The 21696-nt window shown below is 46.5% G+C and overlaps 1 protein-coding gene across 7 annotated transcripts in view; it reads right to left on the bottom strand.

The window, feature by feature from the left end:
- Window positions 1–21696, bottom strand: part of DIS3L2 (DIS3 like 3'-5' exoribonuclease 2) — a 327384-nt gene that overhangs the window by 92423 nt on the left and 213265 nt on the right. For all 7 annotated transcript variants that reach the window (XM_019628923.1, XM_019628956.1, XM_019628962.1 and 4 more), the window contains 2 exons: window positions 10882–10994; window positions 641–748 (listed from right to left, as the gene is read on the bottom strand). In XM_019628923.1, coding sequence (XP_019484468.1) covers window positions 641–748; window positions 10882–10994 — 221 coding nt within the window. The remainder of the gene's footprint in view (window positions 1–640; window positions 749–10881; window positions 10995–21696) is intronic.

Here is a 21696-nt window from a genome sequence, read left to right as displayed (position 1 = left end):
CCTCTATTTAGGGAATGCCCACCGACATTCTTCTCCCCTCTGTTCTCAGTCCATGGTTTCATCACCTTGTGCCTTGCTTATGGTACCACCTTGTGCAAATTTAATTCATCTTTAAACTGCCAGGTCATCCTGCACGATGATGCAGCCCTAATATTTCTCAAGACACTGCAGAGGACTCCTATCACCTACAATTCACCTGTGGCTGGAATCTGAGGCTCCCCATAGTGTGATTCCCACTCACCTACCCAAACTCACCCTCCTTTCCCTAAATATCCTCCTGCAAACGGCCCGCTCTCCTCACGGAGCTCAGGCTGCTCTTCCTGCCACTGACAACCCACACTCACCTTCACTGAGACCCCATCGCCTGCACTCACCCGCCCCACGTGACCTTGCTTACACAAGCTCTTCCTTCACCTGGTAATAGACAAGGAACAAGTAACTCATTTCTAATTGTTTAGGGTCAGTCTTGCCTTTTAAATGAACTGACAGCTTTCAGAGGCAGGAGCTCTCTCGTGCTCTTCTCTGTGGCAGCTGGCCCCATACGGCCCTCATCCCACCACCATGGGACTCCAGCCCAGAGCCAGGCACACAGTGGGCGCTTAACAGGGTCTCACTGAATGGAATGGACGTAAGTTGTTACCTTGCCCTCCGGAGTCAGCACCCAGATCACGGAGAAGGTCAGTTTGTCGGTCATGGGATTGAGGCTGCACAGCTCCTCACACAGCAGCCTGGGAAGCATGGGGACCACCTGCAAATAGAGGACAGACCCATGAGCACCTTTCTCCAAACCGCAGGAGCTGAGCACAGGCTTCGCAGCAGCCCAGAGGGCAGAGTTCTGGTGAGCAGCTCGAGCGTCCAGAGCGAGCTGGAGATGGAGGCAGCTCTCTTCCCAGAAGACTCTCAGAAAGAACACACTGTCTGATACTTTCCCAGGAACCTCTAGAGTCAAATGGGAACGTGAACTAGAAAGGTATGAAGAATTGGTAACACAGGGAAAAAGTACATTACAGCAATGAAAAACAACTACATTTGACTATATACTAAAACAGAAGCTCTAGACTCAAGAGTGACTTGTACTTTCGGATATAACTATTCCAGTTGAACTATATACTTAAGAGCTCAAGGTATTACATTTAAGTCTTTAATTCATTTTGAGTTAATATGTATGTGTGGTGTAAGTTAGGGGTTTCATGCTTTTGCACGAGGCTGTCCAGTTTTCCCAACACCATTTATTGAAGAAACTGTCCTTTCCCTATTGTGTGTTCTTGGCACCCTTGTCAAAGATGAGCTGACCAGATATACACGGGTTTATATCTGGGCTGTCTCTCTGTTCCATTCGTCTGTGTGTCTGTTTTTATGCCATACCATACTGTTTTGATTATTATAGGTTTGTAATATATAAATCAGAAATGTGATACCTCCAGCTTTGTTCTTCTTTCTCAGATTGCTCTGGCTGTTCAGAGTCTTTTGTGGTTTCATGTGAATTTTTGGATAGTTTTTTTCCTATTTTTGTGAAAAATTCTATTGGAATTTTAATGGGGATTACATTGAATCTGTAAGGTCACTTTGGGTAGTATGGACATTTTAACAATATTAATTCTTCCAATCCACTTATTTGGATATCTTTCCACTTATTTATGTCTTTGTCAATTTCTTTTATCAATGTCTTATAGTTTGCAGTGTACAGGTCTTTCACCTTCTTGGTTAAATTTATTCCTAAGTATTCATTGTTTTGGGTGCTACTGTAAGTGGGATTACTTTCTTAACTCCTGTGTCACCTCACATCTGTTATGATAGCTATTATCAAAAAGACAAGAGATAACAAATGCTGTCGAGGATATGGAGGAAAAGGAACCCCTGTGCACTGCTGGTGGGGATGTAAATTGGTGCAGCCATTATGGAAAACAGCATGGAGGTTCATCAAAATTAAAAATAGAACTACCATGTGATTCAGCAATCCCACTTCTAGATATACATTTGAAGGAAATGGTATAAGTACTTTGAGGAGATATCTGCACTCCCATGTTCATTACAGTATTATTCACAATAGCCAAGCCATTTGTGACAACATGGATGAACCTGGAGGGCATTACACTAAGTGAAATTAGCCAGACAGAAAAAGACAGACACTGCATGGTATCATGTATATGTAGAATTAAAAAAAAAAAGCCTATTTCACAGAAACAGCGAGTAGAATGGTGGTTGCCAGAGGCTGGGGGTGGAGGAAATGGGGAGATATAGGTCAAAGGGTGCATCCTTTCAGCTTTAAGATGAATAAGTTCTGATTCTTATGTACAGCATGGCGACTACAGCTAATAATAGGATACTGTATATTTGAAATTTGCTGAGAGTAAATCTTGAGTGTTCTCTTACCACACACAAAAAAGAGTTAATTACATGAGGTGATGGATATGTTAATTTCCACATTTCACAATGTATGTGTATATCAAATCACCATATTTTACACTTCAAATATATTTGTCAATGATTCTTCAATAAAGCTGGGGAAAATAAAAGAACCCAAGGGCTGAGTATAAACCCATGACAGGATTTCATCAAAGTAAAATTGCTGAATCAATGCTTCAGTAATTGAAAATAACACAATCGCCCAAATCACATGCTGGAACATTAACAGAATGCTCCAGTGAACTATCACTGAGAGGTTCATAAAGCCAGGTTCTCTCGATGAACCACTGTGGTCAACTCATCATTCCTTTTACAGGGTTTTAAGCCCAAATTGTTTTTTCCCTTTATTGGTTTTTCTATCCCATCATTAACGGATTCAGTGGTATACATCATTAATGGATTCAGTGATATACCATTTTTAATTAAAAAAAAATCTCTTCAATTTGCTTTCAAATGATGACTTACAGCTATCTCGGAACGTCACTTGTTTTCTCTAAAATTCCAAAGATGAAATGAGTATTTCTACCTGGGTCTCCTGAAGATACTTCCCAACTTTCTCCCTCCTACCTGGAAACCTATTCCTTCGCCCCCAGTTTTCCGGATTAATGTCTTTATTATTCACCCCACCTCCCAAACTAAAAACAGCGGCATCAACAGCCACGTGTGCAGCCCGCTGTGGACCTACCTGGTTTGCGGTGTAAAGCTCAGGTAACACTGCAACCCGGTGGTAAGTGACTGAGAAGTAACAGGCAAGAGAAGCAACTACGCTCTCTCTAGTTGAGGTCAAGTCAGCTAGTTAAGTTGCTAGAGCAGCAAAGGCAAAGCGAACCCCAGGAGTTTCTTATTCTGTGGGACGTGTCTGTACCTGTGCCCTGTCTCCGTACAGTAAATAATCTTTGGTATGGAAAAGGAAACTCTAAAACTCACAGCCCACACCAGCAACAAATCACTAATAACTAAATGGCTTTACTTGGCATTATCTGAAGGATGCCGTATCTTTTTAACACCTATGTAAAATCAAATGACGCCCTGAAAATGTCTGGTAACAACTTCTGTAAGATAGCCACTTTGGAAAATTTTTTCTCACCGTCGCTTTTGCACCATCTGTTCAGATGATGCTATATTTTCTTTAACTTACTTAGTGAGTGTTAAAATGTGATCTAAATATTTAACATTTTTGTGCCTGTATCAAGTGTTTTACCAAATAATACATTTTTACTTGCATAAACATATTGAACAAAATGGAGAAAGTTTCAATACCACACAGTCTCGTGACTGAACTGTGACAATGTCAAGGTTAAACGAGGTGATAAAGGTGGGGCCCTGATCCCACAGAGAGAGATAACACCCCTCCCTGCCCGGCACACACACACACACAAAAGGCCATGTGAGGACACAGCTGTCTCCAAGCCAGGAAGAGTCCCCACTAGGAACCGAATTGGCTGGCACCTTTATTTGGGACTTCCAGTCTCCAGAACTGGGGAAAAACTGTGTGTTGTTTAAGCCGCCCAGTCTATGGTATGTTTATGACAGCCCAAGCTGAGTTAGACTAAATGGAGTGTGTTGGGGGTGCATTCCTGGATTGTTGTCTGGGCTCCAGTATCAGATAATTATACCAACTGTATTTTGGTAGCAGCAGGCTGATCCCCCGGCAGGCTTGTAGTCCAGGACTTAATACCTTTTTTATAGATAGTTAGTATTTCTTCTAAGTGGGCAAGGCAGTATCTGACTGTGAATCACAAATTGAGCATGTAACATAATTCCTGACTTCATGTTTTGGTGTTTGTCAAAATAAAGTCATTGCGACTGAACGCAGTGTGGTACCTGGACTGGATCCTGGACACAAAGAAGACATTAGTGGAAAAACCGCTGAAATCCAAGTAAAGTATGGATTTTAGCGAACAGTAATGTTCCAATGTCAGTGCCTTAGTGATGGCAAATGTACCGTGGTGATGGAAGATGGGAACTGAGTGTGGGATGCCTCTGTGTAATCTTTGCAACTTCTCTGTAAGCCTAAAATTATCCCAAAATAACAGGGCTTATTGATAAGAAAGCCACTGTCTTCATCAGTTGATCTCATAAGTGTTATACATTTAAATATGGAAGAAATTTATGCTAATGAAATACAATCGGAATTGTTTTTATGCGTTGGAGTTTGGGGTTAAGATTTTATTTGCAAAAAGGCCTTTACCACTGAAAAAATTGTCTACAGACCATTAACCAACAGAGTGAAGTCCAGACTCATCATCAGCACAATGCAGGAGAAAGGGCAAAGGCTCTGAAGCTAGACAGACTTGGGGTCCAATCCCAGGGGCCACCACTTCCTGTACAAGTTGGGCAAGCTATTCTGATTCTCCGTCTCAGTTTTCCTGTTTGTAAAATACTGCGGGTGCCCAGTGAGTGAGCTCGCTGGCCATGCCACAGTCTGTGGGTCTCTGGCCCCCTGGCTCAGCCCTCCCTTCGGCCTCTGGCCTGGTGCCCGCCTCCCAGGGCCCCTCGGGCCTCACGAGAGGCCCCGCTCACCGCACGCCTTCCCCCGCCAGGCCTGTCCGCTGCTCCAGCTCTCGGCACTCTCTCTGTCTGGAACAGCTTTCTGGATGTTGTGCACCGGGCTAACTTTTGCATTTCCTTTAAGATTCAGCTCATCACCATCTTACATCTCACAGGCTTACAGATTCCCCCAGCGGGAGCCTGTGCCGTGTTCTGTATACTTCCCCACCCCACCTCACCCCTGTTCTTTCAAAACAGATTTGAAGCAGACATACACTGTCAGTCACTCCACCCTCCCTGCTCTTTCCTGAGTCCTCCATAACTCTTAACGCACGCATCCTCCTTGCTTCTTTAGGTGCCTCTCCACTCCACGAGACCATGGGATCTTAGGAATGTGGACCAGCACCTGTTCCTGTCTCTCTGTCCAGCACCTGACATATAGTAGGTGCTTCTAGTTCACAAATGAATGAATGACTTTTGTCCAGGAAATGAACACCTATGTTTTCTGCTTATGGTTTATTGCATCACACAGAACATTTTTATGAAATCATATGGTAGACTTCTACTTAAATATCTTTACACAAGAATTTCATGGGCAGTTAGTATTTTAAGTATAAGATAAGCTGTCTTGGCTACCCCCTTCTACACACGACTGGCACACACAGTGGCAGCCCGGATTATATTGGGTTGTGGGAAAGTCATGATGCATTTTTTCTGTTTTTCGTTGCAAAAATGCGTCATGACTTTTCTGACAACCCAATATATAAACACTGCTCGGTATCCTTTATCTTACACAGAAGATGACATCTGAATATTCACACTGCAGTGGCCAGATGCCAAAGAACCTAAGTGCTCAGGAAGAAGCCAAACATTAAAACTTTGCAGGTAGCATAATTATCTTTCAATTTCAAAGGGTATTCCTTTTAATAAACTTTCACCAGATCTTAGGGCAGAATTCAGATGGAATTCAGAGAAAACAGTCTTTATGTCTCTGTAGCTTTGTAAATAGGTGGTTATTTCTCTGTCTTTCAAAGGGAAATGAATGAACCACAATCACATTTGTGGTTTGGCACATCCTGGCCTCTCATAAATTGGGCCTGATTTCTGCTGGGGTCACTAGGAATGTGCTCCATGACACAGGGCACACGTGTACGGTCCACAGCACAGCAGGGGTCCCCATGGGAGGTGCGGCTAGGGAGACTGGCGGCCATTCCTGATAAGCTGCTTCCTCAAATTTAAGTCCTGTTATTCCAGGGGAGACCTGCCTGGGCAACAGCCCAGAAGGCCCCACACACTCATCAGCTGCCACAAGACCTGGGGAGACTGAGGCAGGAGTGACAGGCGCAGAGCAGCATGGGTAACTGGAAAAGAGAAGGACCCTCCAGGAGCTGAGAAACTGCAGGCTGTCATTAGCATCATGTGGACGCGTCTAGTCCTCTGATGCCTGCAGAGTTGGCCCCTCGGGTCCTGCCCTGCCCACATTAACGTCACTACTCAGTAGGGGCCACATGGGTAACTCTTTCAAAGTTCCTAAGCTCCCTCACTTTCACAGTCCCAACTCTGCAGACCCCATGGTGAATCTTACAGTCTGCCTTTCCTGCTTTTGCAAGTCGTAGCTGAGAGGGATGGAGAAAATCACCAGGCTGTGTGGAGGTGTATCACTGAACCAGTCTCAGCTCTCACCTCAGGGGAGGCTGGCAGTCCTCTCACTTGTCTTTGGTTAGTTCCTTGCTCTGTGCCCTCAGACTCTATTCCCAAACTTTCCTACTCTCCTCAAACCTCCTACCCAACTGCCATTTCCCTTGTCCTCAGCAGCAAACCTCAGCTCTTCTTCACAGGAAATGAGACTGTCAGACTCAGCCGCTCCCAAGCATCCTTCCAGCCCATTTCTTCAGCCTGTTCCTCCCGACTCCATCCCCCTAACTTCACCTGTGTGTCTCAGTTCCTGACTTCCCACATATCCCTGACATGCTCAAAGATCAAACGCTTTATGAAGCCTCTTTGGCTGTTACAGTGCCTCTCCTACCACCGACCGGGCAGTCCGCCTTCTCTCTCCTCTGTAACACTTCCTCGTCTTGGGGGTCCTTCTGTAGCCACAGGTAGCCCATTGTATTGTACCTGTTTGTTACGTGCCCGCCTCCTGACTTCCCCTGGGCAGGATCGGCACCTCGCTCATCTTTATAGAGCTGGCACACAGTTGGTGCTTGATAAATGCGACCTAGGAGAAGACCGAGCACTCAGGCAGCAGCAAAGGAAAGGGGCTTAAAGGTGCTAAGTCTTAAGCACATTTCTGGGCCAGGATCGAAGGTGGCTCAGGGCAGAGCTCAAAAGCGGGTCGTGGAAAAAAGGGACACTGATGACAGTATACCAGCTTTCTAAGCATCCTGGACTGGGGCGTAAGAGAGCTGAGAGAAATCAATCATTTGGGTAAACACACCACTGCCCAAGACAGCTGGGTGGGGGTACCAACAAGACTATAAAAATCTTATATTAGCCTCAGAGAGCAGAAACATCTGTTAAAGCCACAGCGGGTGGGCTGGCCAAGTTCAGCAACGGGTTAGCCAGGACAGCCTGGTGACCAGCGGGAAGGGCCACAGAGGGGAGGAATCCATCATCTAGGCAAGGAGGAACAGGAGGGACCAGCAGTGACTCGGGGCCACCACAGCTCGAGGTGGGCCGGCCATCAACCCCCCAGGGGTCTGCAGCCCAGCACTGCTGGCCCCCACACGCCCCTCACGCCCTCAGCGCCCTCTGGCTGTCTGAGCCTGAGAACTGGGTGAGGTTTTCTCCTTTTCGCTGAGGGCTTCTAGGTTTCATGAGGTGCACTCAGCTAGCTCCCCACTCACACGCCAACACAACATAGACGACAGAGATAATTCCCTTGGAGCCAACGTCTCTGTCTCAAGAGTTTTCTTTTTCCTATCAACACTTTTACGAATTCCGAATTCGATCAACTCTTTGCCACACAGTTTGCCCTTAACAAAGCACCAGCACTCTGAAAACCTGCTGGGGTCAGAAAGGAACCTTTTAGAATGCTTTGGACTCCACACTAAGACAGCTTCCAATCCCAATCTTTGATCTCTATTATAAAGCAGGACCAATAAAAGATCGCTGAGATTTATGGGCGAACTTTCATTTGAGCTGTTTCACACCTAAAATAACACAAGTGCTGAAGCCAATAGGCAGAAATTTTAGGTTTAGGTTTCAACTGTTTAGGTTTTCTTTTACTTTCAAAATTCAATTCACTTATTGAAAACATTACCTTAAATTTTACAATTACATTGTTATTTCCCTTGCAGAGAAGACAGTTGGGAGACATTAACTGGGTAGATATCATGTCCTTCTGAGAAGGACGGGCCTACGTGCAGGTAGGCAGTTGTTCCCTATCCTAACAGATAGCTATCTTCCATCAAAAGGAGTGTTTTTTCAAGGGAGTTAAATGGACAATGTTTAATTTTATCTTTCCTCCTGAGTATACCCGATTGTCAACAAGCATAATCAAATACGTACTACTGTGAATAAAACCCCAACAAAAAGAATTTCATTTAGAAGACAGTGAGGTGGTGTTTGGCCCCCATATGCTTCATTGCATACTGTCCCAGTCGACGGGAGAATTCCCTGGATCGAGCTTAGACGGTGGCTCTGACATCGGTTAACTACAGGTCAGCAGCGCTGAATGAAAAGAAATCAGGGCCATGCTCCCTCCAGATGGGAAAGCAGCCCCCACCCCCACCCCACCCGACCCCGACCCCACCGCTGTGTTCCCACCTGGTGAAGTTGCGAGAAACGACTCTGCCAAACTAGAGGGCTGAGGAGCTGGAGGAGGAGGACGCAGCTCCTCCAGCTCTCAAGGCACCTTTACAGGCAAAGTAAAGGGAAAACAGCAGGAAAGCTCCTGGACACAGGCCTTTCAGAAACAGAGCTGAGGAAGCGAGGGCAGGGCAGGGGTTCCAAAGAATCTGAAGGCACAGCTGCTGCTGTCCAGGGCTGCAGGCCAGCGCCACCGGCTCCCGCCAAAGTGGGGCAGTGCCGGGCAGCGGGCGCCCACGCAGCCACTTGGGCCGCGGGTCTTCTGCCACCAGCTCCCACTGGCAGAGCTCAGAGCTCCGTCCCAACGAGAAATTCTAGAACTGTGACAATCACGAAACCAAAGTCAAGAGAACATGTTTAAGTTATTTAACCCAATTTTGGTTTTGCATTTTCTGATTGTGAAACATAATTCCTGGTTACAATAGGAGAGTGCAGCAGCTAGATAAGGACACCTGCTTAGAAGAATAACCTCTCACTGTAACTAAATCTTAAATATTTGAATCTGAAGAGCTGAGTTCGACTTTTCTGTATGGGGAGAGTGTTTCCCATTTATTGACTTTATGTCGTCTTTAAAGAGATTGCTACTTCTATTTCTCTTTCCATCATAACGTTAGTTTTTATAGATGTGAGTGACTCTGGAGTCTCATCTCCCTTCCCTAAGAGGCCCTGGGTCAGGCAAGGGCTGGGTTTAGCCGACCGCATTTTCAGGCAGAAGGTGTGGATGAGACGTCTCCAGCCTAAGGTTATATTAATGTAGTCAGTGTATTGCGAGCGGATGACTGGGGCCCTCAAAGGCCAAATGACACTACGGTTTCCTGGACCTGGCAGAGGTAGGTCTGGAGGTCCATCTTCCACCTGTCACATAGACTTCTACCTGGAGCCGGCAGTGGGGTGAACTTCCCCAGGAGTTAGAGGGCAGTAGCCCGAAGCTCACGGGCCTGCCAGGGCATACTGCTTCTGAGGGTGGGGCTCAGAGCCCGGCTTCTCCTCTGCCAGCTTTGTGGGCGCTACCAATCAGGTTAGGCAGCGGAGGTGGGCTGGGAAGCTGGATCCTTTCCCTAGGCGATGACATTTGGAAATTCCCAGAATGGAGCAGGTTTGGCACCTGGGCTGGTTTCTTGCCCCTGAGAGATGGGGCCAGGTAAAGGGTTCCCAGCTCCCAGAGTGCCATGGTATGTGCAGGTGGGTCGTGGAGATATACCTCTCACCTTAGTGCAGTCAAAGAGCAAATACCAGAAGTCATGTCCTAGGGCGGGGGAGGCGGGAAAGTTCCAGCCAGTATGGGTAGCAATCGAAAACTGGACCACTGGATTCAAGGAAGTTAGGTAGGAAGTGAAAGTCACGATATAGCCAAAGACGTAAGATGATCCCAAAAAGCAGGTGAACAGTGTGTCAAAGGAAGAGAAAGAAACCTGGCAGAATTCATGAGGTCCAGGGAGGGGGCAGAAATAACTCATGTATGTATGGTCTCTTATTCACCACCGTCCCCAGGCCTAGGGCAGTGCCCAGCAAACAACTGGTGCTCATTAAATACTTGTTAAAGGGAGTCCATGGACTCAGTGGCTCACCACGAGTGGCAGCACCCGGCCCAGGAGGAAAAGCGCAGGCTCCTCCGTGGCTCCCTTTGCTTTTCCATCTCTGAGAGTCCAGGTTGTCTCATCAAGGGCAGGTCAGGAGCAGATTAGCCCCCATCCTTTAGAACAAGGGTCAAAACCTTTTCTTAGAAGGCCACTAGTAAATCTGCGTGCTATTCTCCTACTGAAGTGTAATCGTGCCACAGATACTACATAAATAAATGCGTGTGACTGTGTTGTAATAAAACTTTATAAAAACTGTGGCTGGTGTGGGCTGAGCTGCTGAGCGCCGCTTTGGAACAATAACGTGGAGGCGAACACCTGTGTTTTGCCATGGAATCTCTTCAGTGTGGATCCTCTTGAACATACAAGAGCCTTATAGGAAAATATGTAGTTACGGAGGGCAAACACTCTTCCAGGGAACACCTTTTGTTTTCTTAAGACCTTATTAGATGTGGGAAAAGATATTCAGACAAAATTGCTATTCCTCAGGAATTTTTTTTGTTTAAAGAGAAATACACAAAACAAAACAAAACAAAACAAAAGGAAGACTAACTAGAAGCATGTTTTTCAGTCCAAGAAACTGGAGCTTGACTTTTACCTTCTGAACGAGGTAGACGCTTGTCGCTCTCTCAGCAGCCACTTTATCCAGCTCGGATCCCTCGGGAACAAAGTAACTGACGTCGGCGATGTGAACTCCCACTTCGTAGGTACCTGGAAAGGCCCAGGAAAGGTGATCAGCCGGGGAGGGTGGGCAACGGTGGTCCCTCCTGGGAATCCCTCCCGAGAGTGCACGCCCCTCCCAGAGGTCACAGGGCCTGAAGTGCAGGTTGCCGTTTAGTCTTGCTGGGCACGCCACCTGCCCTGCTACTTCACTATCGTAACTTTCCTCATTGGACACCAACAGGTGATGAGACTTTTGTCCTGAATAAACAACCCCGACCATCTCCACAAGATGTTTCCCATTTCTAAAGGCTTCTTGTCTTTGAGGAAACATCAGGAGACTCGCCAAAGAAGATTCATTTTGGATGATGAACAAATCCTTTCAGGCCACCAGAAGCAAGTTACTCCCCGAATCCTGCGGACTGCCTCTGAAAGCCCTGCCCCTCCTGTCCATTCTGGCCACAGCCTTTGCTCAGCCCCCTCACTGGCCTTCCTACCTTGACTCTGTCCCTCTTAGCTGGCCTTTCATAGCCAGTTACCTTCTTAACCATGGATCTGGTGACATCACTCCTTAACCTGCTATTCATGTCCTTGCACAGTCTCACCCCGATCTACCTGGCCAGCCTTATGACCTCACCTCCACGTGCTCTGTACGCAGCTGCCATGGGAAACCTCTTTCCATTCCTGGAACGATCTGACCTCATCCCATTCAGATGCCTGCTTGGCTTATGCTTTTTCTTATACTTAAGCTAATCTCAACAGGATCTGCCTGTCAAAATTCTTCTTACCTTACAATGGTCAATCAACTGAAAGAGAATCCCAGGAAAAAAGAGATTCTCTGCCCTCTGATTCCTCCACCTCAACAGCTAGAGCACCTAATCCATAGCTGAAGATGCCCACCGTGGTCTTTTCTGCAGAGCTCGCATCACGGCCAGATATCATGGTGTATCTCCACTGGCTCACATGCTTACCATCTGCCTCTCCCTACAGTGTAAGCTCCAGGAAGGCCTCTCACGGCTGTAAGTCCAGTGCTAGAAGAATGCCTGATGCACGGCCGGCACTAATACTTATTGAGTGAATGACTCAGTAATTGGTTTGCCTGTTGCCTTTCCCCTTCGGGTAAAAGACCCCACTTGTTTGCCCTGTTAGGACTGCCCTAGCCCTTGCTGGGGGAGCTGGTTATCAACAGGCTCTGCCTTCCCTGTTGTTCTGCCAGAGGGGTGGTCAGATGATTCAGGCCAATGGAACTGCGCCTACAGTGGGACCCGGGGGCCAGCTAGGTTACAAATTTAAGATGTACTCTTGAACATCCTATAAATCTCTATCAAATATAGCATATGTAATTATACACACTTATATCTATGTGAAAATGCACAAAATGGACAGAATATTAACGAGTGCACATGTAAAATAAATGTATAGTTTGAAGAGAGCATTATGGGCAGACAGAAGCATAAATTTAAATATATGCTTGATGTCATTCCATTATACCCCATCCCTGTTCATAGTGACTAGTCAATCACAGGCATGCGATTCAAGTTGATTTATTCTGGGTTTGTTTTCAAGGAGTGATATGGATTTCAGGAAAGAGGGTCTCTCTCCCTCTCCTCTCTTCTCTCTCTCTCTCAGGATCCTGACAGTAAGGACCACTGTAAGTCTGCAACTGCTAAGGAAACATCTTTGCCACACAATCATGCCAATATAGAAAATAACAGGTATAAGAACTAAAGGGAGAATCATGATGACCTCATTTGAACTCCAGGATCCAGATGAACTTGAAACTAGTCTACCTGTGGACTTGGCAGTTCATGAGTCAATCAACTCCCTTTTGGTTATGACTCAGTGAAAGAATCCTGATAGATACCCAAGTTGACTCAGAGGAGTTTACTAACACATCACCACCACTCCTCTGGTTATCTGGATAATCGGTCCTAAGGTATCACACATTTTATCTGCAAATCTTGTAGCTATTGTCCTCCTATTCCTTCTTCACTGGGGGATGAGTCTTCCTTCAATTTTTAAAACGGAAAATGCTTAAAGAGGGGTAGTTAAAATCAGGGGTTCAGGGGAGGAAAAGCATTTAAGTTTCCCCACTCTTCATCTGTCTCCCACGCCAAGACAACCCTCCTACGGGGCATTCGTTGGGTTTTCCCGCCCAGCCCAGTAACATTGATGCATTAGGGAAAACCTAAGTCCATCGAAGAGCTCCTGCTGCTATGGGATAACATAACAAGCCTATTTCCCACAGAGGAGAGAGGGCTGTCTGGAAAGCTGAGAGAAATGAGTATGGCTCCAAGTTCAGCTGCCTCATTCTGAGAGCCATGCAGCTGTGTGGCTGGGTCACTGGGGGCAGCGAAACCTGCCCTGCAATGATCGAGGAACTCAACCCTAAGAAAATGTGGCCAAGAATCTCAGACGGCTCAACTTCCAATTCTGATACTACAAGTATCTAAAAGCAACACTTGGAGAAGGTAAAATAAAGTGTCTTCCTTTGAAGTCAGAATTATAATATATTGGCCTAACAGGTAAATATTGACTAAAGGAAAAGAGAGAGGATTATGACATCATGATATAAACCATAATTTTAAATTCAGTCTGTGTGTTGTTACTACACATGAACTTTCTGTCCTTAGTCAAAATTGACAAACTGACAAAGAATTCATTACAGGAGATAAAACACCAAGGGGGCCAAGCAAAACATACTTGAGAGGCTTCAATTTCACTCAGAATTCCCAGCAGAGCCTCTAAAACCGGCAAAGTGAAGCTCTCTTATTCTCCCCTTTGGACATTTTTAATGGAAACCCTAAGTAAATATTTTATTACATATATTTACATAATGTGAACTTGGAGAACTCTTGAGGTAGTGGTGCTGTAGTTTTTAGTCTATGAAGGAGAAAATATAAATCCAAAAGGTTATATAATATATGCTGTCAAAACATTTAGGACAATTTTGATGTTTTAAAAAAATACCATCTTCCATATAAAAGTATTCTTTAAAAATGTCTTGCACTGAAACATTTTCATCTACTGGGGCTAAGGTGAGTCCTGTGAGTTTTGAAGAGCTGTGGAAGCAGAGGAAGGACGCGTCCCCAAGGCCAGCAATGCCTGCTTAACTCTGCGCTGGGCCCACAAACTTAAGTGAACACAAATGCTCCTTTGAATGACCTTGAGAGGACATCAGAACTGCTCCATCCAATTAAAACACGACTAGAACCTAAAGCGCCGGCTTAAGAACCATCTTCGAAGCCAAGCCTCCCAGCCAGTTCAGCCACTTCCCAACAGTGTCCCTGCCAGGTGGCCCCTGACATATCCTCAAGGGGGTGGAGCTCACAGTTTGAAGCCACTCGCTCTGCTTCTGAAGAGCTCTGGTCCTGAGAAAGTGCTTCCTTACACAGATCCATGATGCATAGAAATGGAGCCGCTCGTCTAGTCCAGCCCTCTGGTTAGGGAGCTCACAGTCTAACGGGCTTGGCAGTTGGCAGATATACCCGTGTGGCGACAATACGAAACCAGTGCCATGACAGAGGAAGGTCACAAAACCTCGCTGCACGGGGCCAAGTTGAGCTGAAATCTGTTTTTACTTCACCGAGAACATGTAAAGTTTTATAATTTATAACAACAACATGAATGCAATGTTGACAATGATCACAAAAATGGTAATAAGGACAGCGGCAGTGACCATTTGCTGTCCTTTGTGCCCAGGGCTCCACACACATCCATGCAGCTTTGACAGCGGCCATGTAAACTGTACTTCACAGATGAATCATCTGAGAGGCTCAGAGAGGTTCAGAGAGGTTCCAAGTCGCTTGCCAAGGTTACCTGGCTAGTAAGTAATAAACCCTGGCTTTAAAACCAGGTGGAATTCAGAGCTTTTGCTACTTTTATTACCACCCTCACACTTGCTACTGTCACTGTAACTCAAGGACATGACACAACCTGATCTTTCATCTCAGGGAACCACAGCTAGAAATCCCTCCCCGGCTCATATGGTTCCACACAAGCCACATTCTTGGCTCACGAGTCCTGTCGGGGACTTTTCCCAGCCTTGTTCACAGCCACCTCCCTGTCTGCAGGCTCTCTGGGTTCCCACTGCCAATCTCTGTGGCCACTTGTAACAGGGCCCGATTAGAGAGCAACCACCGAGCCATTGACTCTGGTTCTATTTAATTCTAAGTCCTCGAGATCCAACAATTCCTTTCTAAAGCTCTAGCTTACAGTCATCTGTAGCTGGGGGCAGAGTGGCCGTCCTAAGTACTTGGAAGGGTGCTGCCTATTACAGGTAGAGATGTGCCGGGCTTCCCCTGCCTTCTAGAACTGGGTCACTTGAGCTCACCTTTACCCACCGCTGAGACTGGACAGTGGTGACAGAGGCTCTTCTTGACCAAGCAGGACACCCCTTTTAATCCACAATGTAGGGGAACAATGCTGCTAAATGCACCTCACCAGCAAAGAAGAACTGCTTTTGTCCAGGTCACTAAGTGGCCTTTGTGTCACTAAATCCAGACCCTTTTCGGCCTGACGTGGCCTGGCCCCACAGGGCAGCTGAGGCCTGGGCTTCCTCCCTCCTTGAGACACTGCCTTCGGCTCCGGGCGCCACTCTGGGTGTCCGCGCCGCAGCTGCTCCTTGTCTGGCTCCTCTTCCTTTCCTTGTCCCTTACATGCTGGCCTGCCTCTGAGCTCTGCCCCGGGCTGCCTTCTCTTCCAACTCTGCTCTCTCTCCCCAGACTGTCTCAGATGCTCCCAGGAGTTCAGGCTCATCTCTGCTTCAGTGTCCTCATTCTGTGCCACCAGCACAGCGGTCTCGGGGCTCCAGACCGATATGCACAAGGGTCTAGTGGAAACTGCCACTCAGCTGTCCCACAGGCAGCTCACGCTCATATCTTCCGAAGGCTCCACCCCCAGCAAAACCGCTTCTCTTCCTGTGCCCTCCATCCTAAAAAGTAGGATCCCTCTCTCTAACCCAGAAGGGGCACCAACACTGCCTAAGCCTAAAAGAAACCTGGGCCTGCCTCAGTCTGCACAGGTCAAGCACTCTGGACTCTACCTCCCGACATCACTCGAGTCTGCCCACCCTGCCCATGGCCAGGGCCACCATGGTTTCTCTGAAGGAAGATCTAACCACCCCTTTGTTGCTCTCCCTGCCATTTCTCAAACCCATTTTCTACACTGAAGACAGTTATCACAGGGATCTTTCCAAAATACAAGTCTCCCTGGAGCCCTGCTATGTAAACCCTGCAGGGCCCCCCACTGCACTGAGCTGTGTGCCCAGGTTCCTGCCACTCCTCCAGTACCCTCGGCTCGTTTCTCCCACTCCTCCCTCTGCACGCTATGCTCCATCACTGCTTCACAAGGAGGCCGCATGCAAAATGCGCTGTCCTGTGGGTCTGCCTTGAGCATGGTCAATTCTCCTGGCCCTAACCCCTTAAGCCAGTCACTGCCACAGAACTTCTTAAGCTGCTGAAACCCATCAGGCTCCACACTGTTCTCCCCTGCAGGGTGTTCTTCCCCCATCTCTTTTCCCATATCTCCTACTGGGCCTGCAGACCACTGCGTGAACCCACTCCCTCTGGCCGGTGTCCGTGGTGCCCCAGACCAGGCTCACTACCCCTTCTGTGTCTTCCTATAGCATCTTACACCCTTCTGACCCCCAGCTCCGCATCATTTACTGCAAGTAGGTTGTGAGAGCTCTCCCTCACCCTCTGTCATCAGCACGAAGGGCAGAGAAAGGGCCACGCGAATAGCTGGTGTCTGACGTTTACTGAATAAGAAAATAAGAAGGTGTAGGGTAGATCTGTTGCCACTCTGGGTGGAAAGGGGCTGTGACACGGCCTAATCTAACTGTGCAGAGTCCTCCCACACCAGGTCTTCACAGAGAGCGTTCCACCTATGCGTGCACACCCCAGGTGACGCAGAAGTCACTGCTTCCCAGGGTAGTCCACTCCATCCTCAGAGGGCAATGACGATAAGACAGTTCCAGTTTAAAGCAGAAAGACACCTTCCTCAAGTTTCCACTTGTTGGTGCAGTTCTACCTCAGGGGGCTGCCCAGAGCAAGCTCGTCTCTTCAGAGGACTGCGATCTGCCTAAAAGACATGAGTGAAGTGGCAGAATTCTTCCAGCAGGGCTGGGCTCGGCTTTTGGAGACACTGGCTTTGAGTATTTAGACACTTAGCAAGTGGCCCCCTGGATCGTCTCTCCTTCAGGCTAAATACCAAACACGTTACTAATAACCTTCATTCACTCAATTAGCCCGTCAACAAATGCTTATTAAGCTCCTACTACGTGGCAGGTACTTTTCTAGGCACTTGGGGACATACAAGTCAACAAAATTGACACAGTTCCTTCTCTTCTGGAGCTTACATTCCAGTGAGGAGAGAAAGATAATATGCAAACAAATAAATGATAAGATTACTTAAGATAGTAAAAAGGACTCTGAAGAAAATAAAACATGGTGAGGTGACGAGAACGCCTGGGTCCACCTCAGGTTTTATTAGGAAAGATCTCTGAAGAAATACACTGAGGCGTATGTCTAAAAAGGACTCCATGATGGCATGAGGGGGGAACACTCCAGGCAGGAGAATAACCAGAGCAAAGGGCTGAAGGGGGAGCAAGCTGGATGCATCTAGAAGTAGGACGAAGACTGGAAAGAAGGGGAGCACTGGAAGCTGGGAGGCTAGTAAGGGAGATGGGCCCCAGTGAGAGACGCCCCGCTGGGGCAGGATGAAGCACTGATTTTATTTCAGGTGCAATGGGAAACCACCGGAGAGTGTGAAGCAGCGAAGAGACAGGAACTGAACATACCACATTCGCTTTCTCAGTTTGGCACCTCCTTCATTCTGCACACCACGGTGCTACTAATGCAGTCTAAGATCACAGTGAACTGAAAACCACGATCTCTTAGGAATGGCGCTCACAGGCAAACCAGTGCAATCAGTCCTCCAGTGAAGTTGTACATTTGGTAAACAAAGGTGGATGACGAAAAGATGCAAACCTAACAGACACACTGACGGATGCAACAGGAGCTGCGATGTCCCGCCCCGTGGGCTGGCTTCCATCCGGCCTACAGCACAGAAACACGACCTTCTTGCTTGGGCCACCCTCCTGACCCTCTGGCCAGTTTTCTCAACAACAGGAGCCTTAGAGAAACAGAAAACAGTGTTCTGGAAGCTCAGAAAGGGTCATCCAAAGGAGAGAGCTGAGAGAAGGGGCTTTCTGCTGTCCAGGCGTCCTCAGCAGCGAGGGCCTCCCTCGGGGCAGCACCTTCAGGCAGGACGTGGGCCTGGACTGCGTCTGGTCCCCCTGAAGTTTAGAGGCTGACTCCACAGCTGAGAAACAAGGGGGCTGGGATCTCTTGTGGCCACAGAACAAACTCCATCTTTTAGTTGGGGTAAGAAGTTCCTGATTTTGGTGGAAATGCTGATTGGGTTTCTAGGTAAGAGGGACAACTCAAACTCTGATGTCTTCCAATTCTGTGTGGTATCTGGTTACGTAAGAAAACACCAAAGTTGACCAGCGGTCCAGCAAGCCATGGCAGCGCTCCATGGCCATGACGTGCTGAGGGTCTGAGGACATTTTATAACCCTAAAAGGAGTCAAAGCAGAATATTTCTGCGACAAGTAAATCTGAAGGCAGCGCAAGGTGCCCGCGTCTGAGGAGGAGGCCGGTACAAGATGATCACCCAGGATTTAAAGTCTGTGGACTGTCTTGTCTAAAGTGTCTTTCTGCCACCATCCGACAAAGGGTTAATGAGGACCTTTAGCTACAAACTCCTTAGCTGGTGAGCTCACCTTCTGGGACAGGCAGCCTAGGGAACCTTTTCCCTTCATTAATACAAAGGGCTCTATCAATCTGCAAGTACTCAACGAAACTGCCCACACAGCAATTTTTGTCATGTTCAATCTAATTCTCAGGAATCTAAGTTTAAATTTATATGAACAGCATGGAAGAGGAACACCCAGGTAGCAAATTCCACTTTTCCCCTTCCAAATGATTTGAGCAATGGCCTCCTTCATTAACAGGAAAGAGAATGAGGAGCTGAACATGTGAAGCTGGCACACCCAACGTCTGGGAGTTTCCAGGCGTTTCAGGAGTGAGTGGGAAAAGCCCGGGTCAGCCGGTCAGGCCTGGGGCAGAGAGCTGAGCGCGGCTCCGAGCAGGAGGGCAGGCATTTGGCCCTTCCTCGGTGCCAAGGGACAGTGAGGTCCCAGGGGCCGGGAAGAACCTGTAAAGGTAGTCACAATGTTAGCAGATCCAGATAACAAGGGCTGGGAGAGGGGGTGAGGTGGATGGGGTGAGAACGGGACATGAATGGGGTGGACTGGCCATGGTTTCAGGGTTCCCAGGGCTGGATGATGTGAACAAGGAGTCTCATTATACGATTCTGTCTACTTTTGTTCATGTTCAACATTCTCTATCCAAAAATTAAAAATAAAAAGAGTTTGCAGAGGCTGAGGCCAAGGAAAGAAAAACGTTTAAAAAGGAAAAATCCCGTTAAGTATAACTAGCTACAAGTTTTAAAAGACAGACCAGCCAGCTGAGGCAGGAGAGGGTTACCGCTTAAGAAGAGCAGAATTAAAATGTCCCCAGTGATGATCTCTGGAAGCTGAGGATAACGGGGACTATTCCTTTCTCCATTATACACGTTTGTAATGTTTCCAGCTTTCAAAGGCTGGAAAAGCAATAATGATAAAAAGCATAAAATAAAAAATGCAAGCCTGGCTTGAAAATGTCTGGAAAGAAATATGTCGAGATGGTAACAATGGTTTTCTGAGTGGGAGGATTATGAAATTTTTCTTTCTTCTTATATGTAGATTCTAATTTTTCTATCAGAAATGGGTTATTTGTTTTACAGTTTTGGTTTTTTAAATGAAAGACACACCAACAAATGCTGTGTCCCCCCTCAGCCAGCCCGTACCAGATTCCCCACCACACGGCAGGAGGAAGGACGCCTGGCCAGCCTGGGCAGGGGGCGGCGAGAGGGGGTGGCAGCTCACCTGACAGCTCTCCTGGTGGACAGTGGCCTCCAAAGCCCTTTGAGGGCAAGTTCTGCTTGGCTGAGCTCAGTAAATGAAGTAGCAGGAATCGGGCATACATACCCCTTTGGAATAGGAAACAACTACTTTCATGCTAGAAATGTGACTCCAGTATGTGGCAGCCTGTGGCTTTTGTCATCACTTTATAGGTTCAGTGTCCATGGCTAGCAAGAGGAACCTGTTCTTCCTCACGCCTGGGGGTGGGGGTGGGGGTGGGGGGTGCTGCATGATCCCAGCAGGTGGGTCTCCCAAAGACCCAGGCTTGAAAACTAGATTTCAGCAAATCTTTACACTCATTTGTAGATTTTTCTATTTTGAAAAAGCTTCTCTATTAACAAAACATAATTGCTAGTTTATAATAGCCAAAATGAAAAGATTTACAATTTTCAACAAGTTTTGAGGAAATATAAACATCTATGTGTATTTAAATGCCTAGTCACTAAATGTTAACTGTAACCAAAAACTGCTTAGTCCAATCCCAGCCTTCCTTTCAGCTGAAATTAAAGCAATTTTCATATTCACCTTGAATTCTGAGAGGCAAAAGCTTTTAAAATCTTTATATCCTGGAGACAAAACCCCTTAGTAGCTTTTCTCTCATTCTGGAAAAGCCTTTTTGGGTTCCTAATATTTTTTTCACCATACCAAATTCGCTCTTTTAGGATCTAATTACTCAGTTTTGTTAATTCACCTCTTTGCATGAAGAAACTGCTTTTTTATTCCCCAGGGCATCCCAAAGTTAGCAGAAAATGCTATCCATAACTCATGCACACTTACGATATGAGTCCACCGCACTGGCTGTCCCGGAACAATAGCATATTGACTGCTTGCTTTCTAGAGCACTCGGTTTGTATGAATTCATTTAACCCTCCCAATGCTATGAGACAGATCTCTTTCTACAGATGAGGAAACTGAGGCTCAGGGAGGTCAGATATTTTTGCATCTTAACCCTCACTTTATGGGATTTGCCCCTTAGTATCAGGTACTTGACTAACATAATTGCTTCTTTCTCAACTCCTATAAGCTATAAGTGCTGTCAATGTAACTTTTTAAAAGGGTTATACATTTACTTTGCAGAACACATTTTAAGACAACTAAGTAGAATACATCATGATTTTCAACATGAACAAAAGTGACTGCTTTATGAGGACAATAAATATTCATTGAAATAAAAACCTTGTCACACACTCCTGTAACCAATGGTCACTTTCTATTTTTGAACTACCCATATTTCAATTAGTTATAACTCAGTTTTCCAGTTTTTTTATAAACTTGGTTTTCGTATGAAGTATTCTGAATTGCCAAATTTTTTAGGTAACTGAATGCCAACCCTTTAATCATCACTCGTTTCTGGTTTTAATACTTCCGGATGAAAATCCTCTATAAATGTATTACACACTTCCTTTTCTTAATAGCAGAGTATAATTCAGTGTTAATAACTCAGGGTCATGAATATGAACATTTATTTTGTGCTTCGCAAAAGATGCTGATGCAGTGCAGTAGGGCAAAGTTACCCCGTCCTCAGGACACACGCTCAAGTTTACACGTCGCCTCTGCCACTAAAATGCAGTCAAGACCCTCAGATGCAAAACCTCCCGGCTATTTATAACAACAGTTATCATTGATTGGACGAGGCACATAAAAGACACTCCAGTATTTCTTGATTAAAGGAGTCACACCACAAAAGCTCTATGGGGCAGATACGACTACTATTTGTATTTTGCAG

The sequence above is a fragment of the Hipposideros armiger genome, unplaced genomic scaffold (assembly GCF_001890085.2).
Source record: "Hipposideros armiger isolate ML-2016 unplaced genomic scaffold, ASM189008v1 scaffold_17, whole genome shotgun sequence".
NCBI classification, from domain to species: domain Eukaryota; kingdom Metazoa; phylum Chordata; class Mammalia; order Chiroptera; family Hipposideridae; genus Hipposideros; species Hipposideros armiger.
Note: the sequence above shows the minus strand (reverse complement) of the source record. Positions and strands in the feature narration are given on the sequence as shown.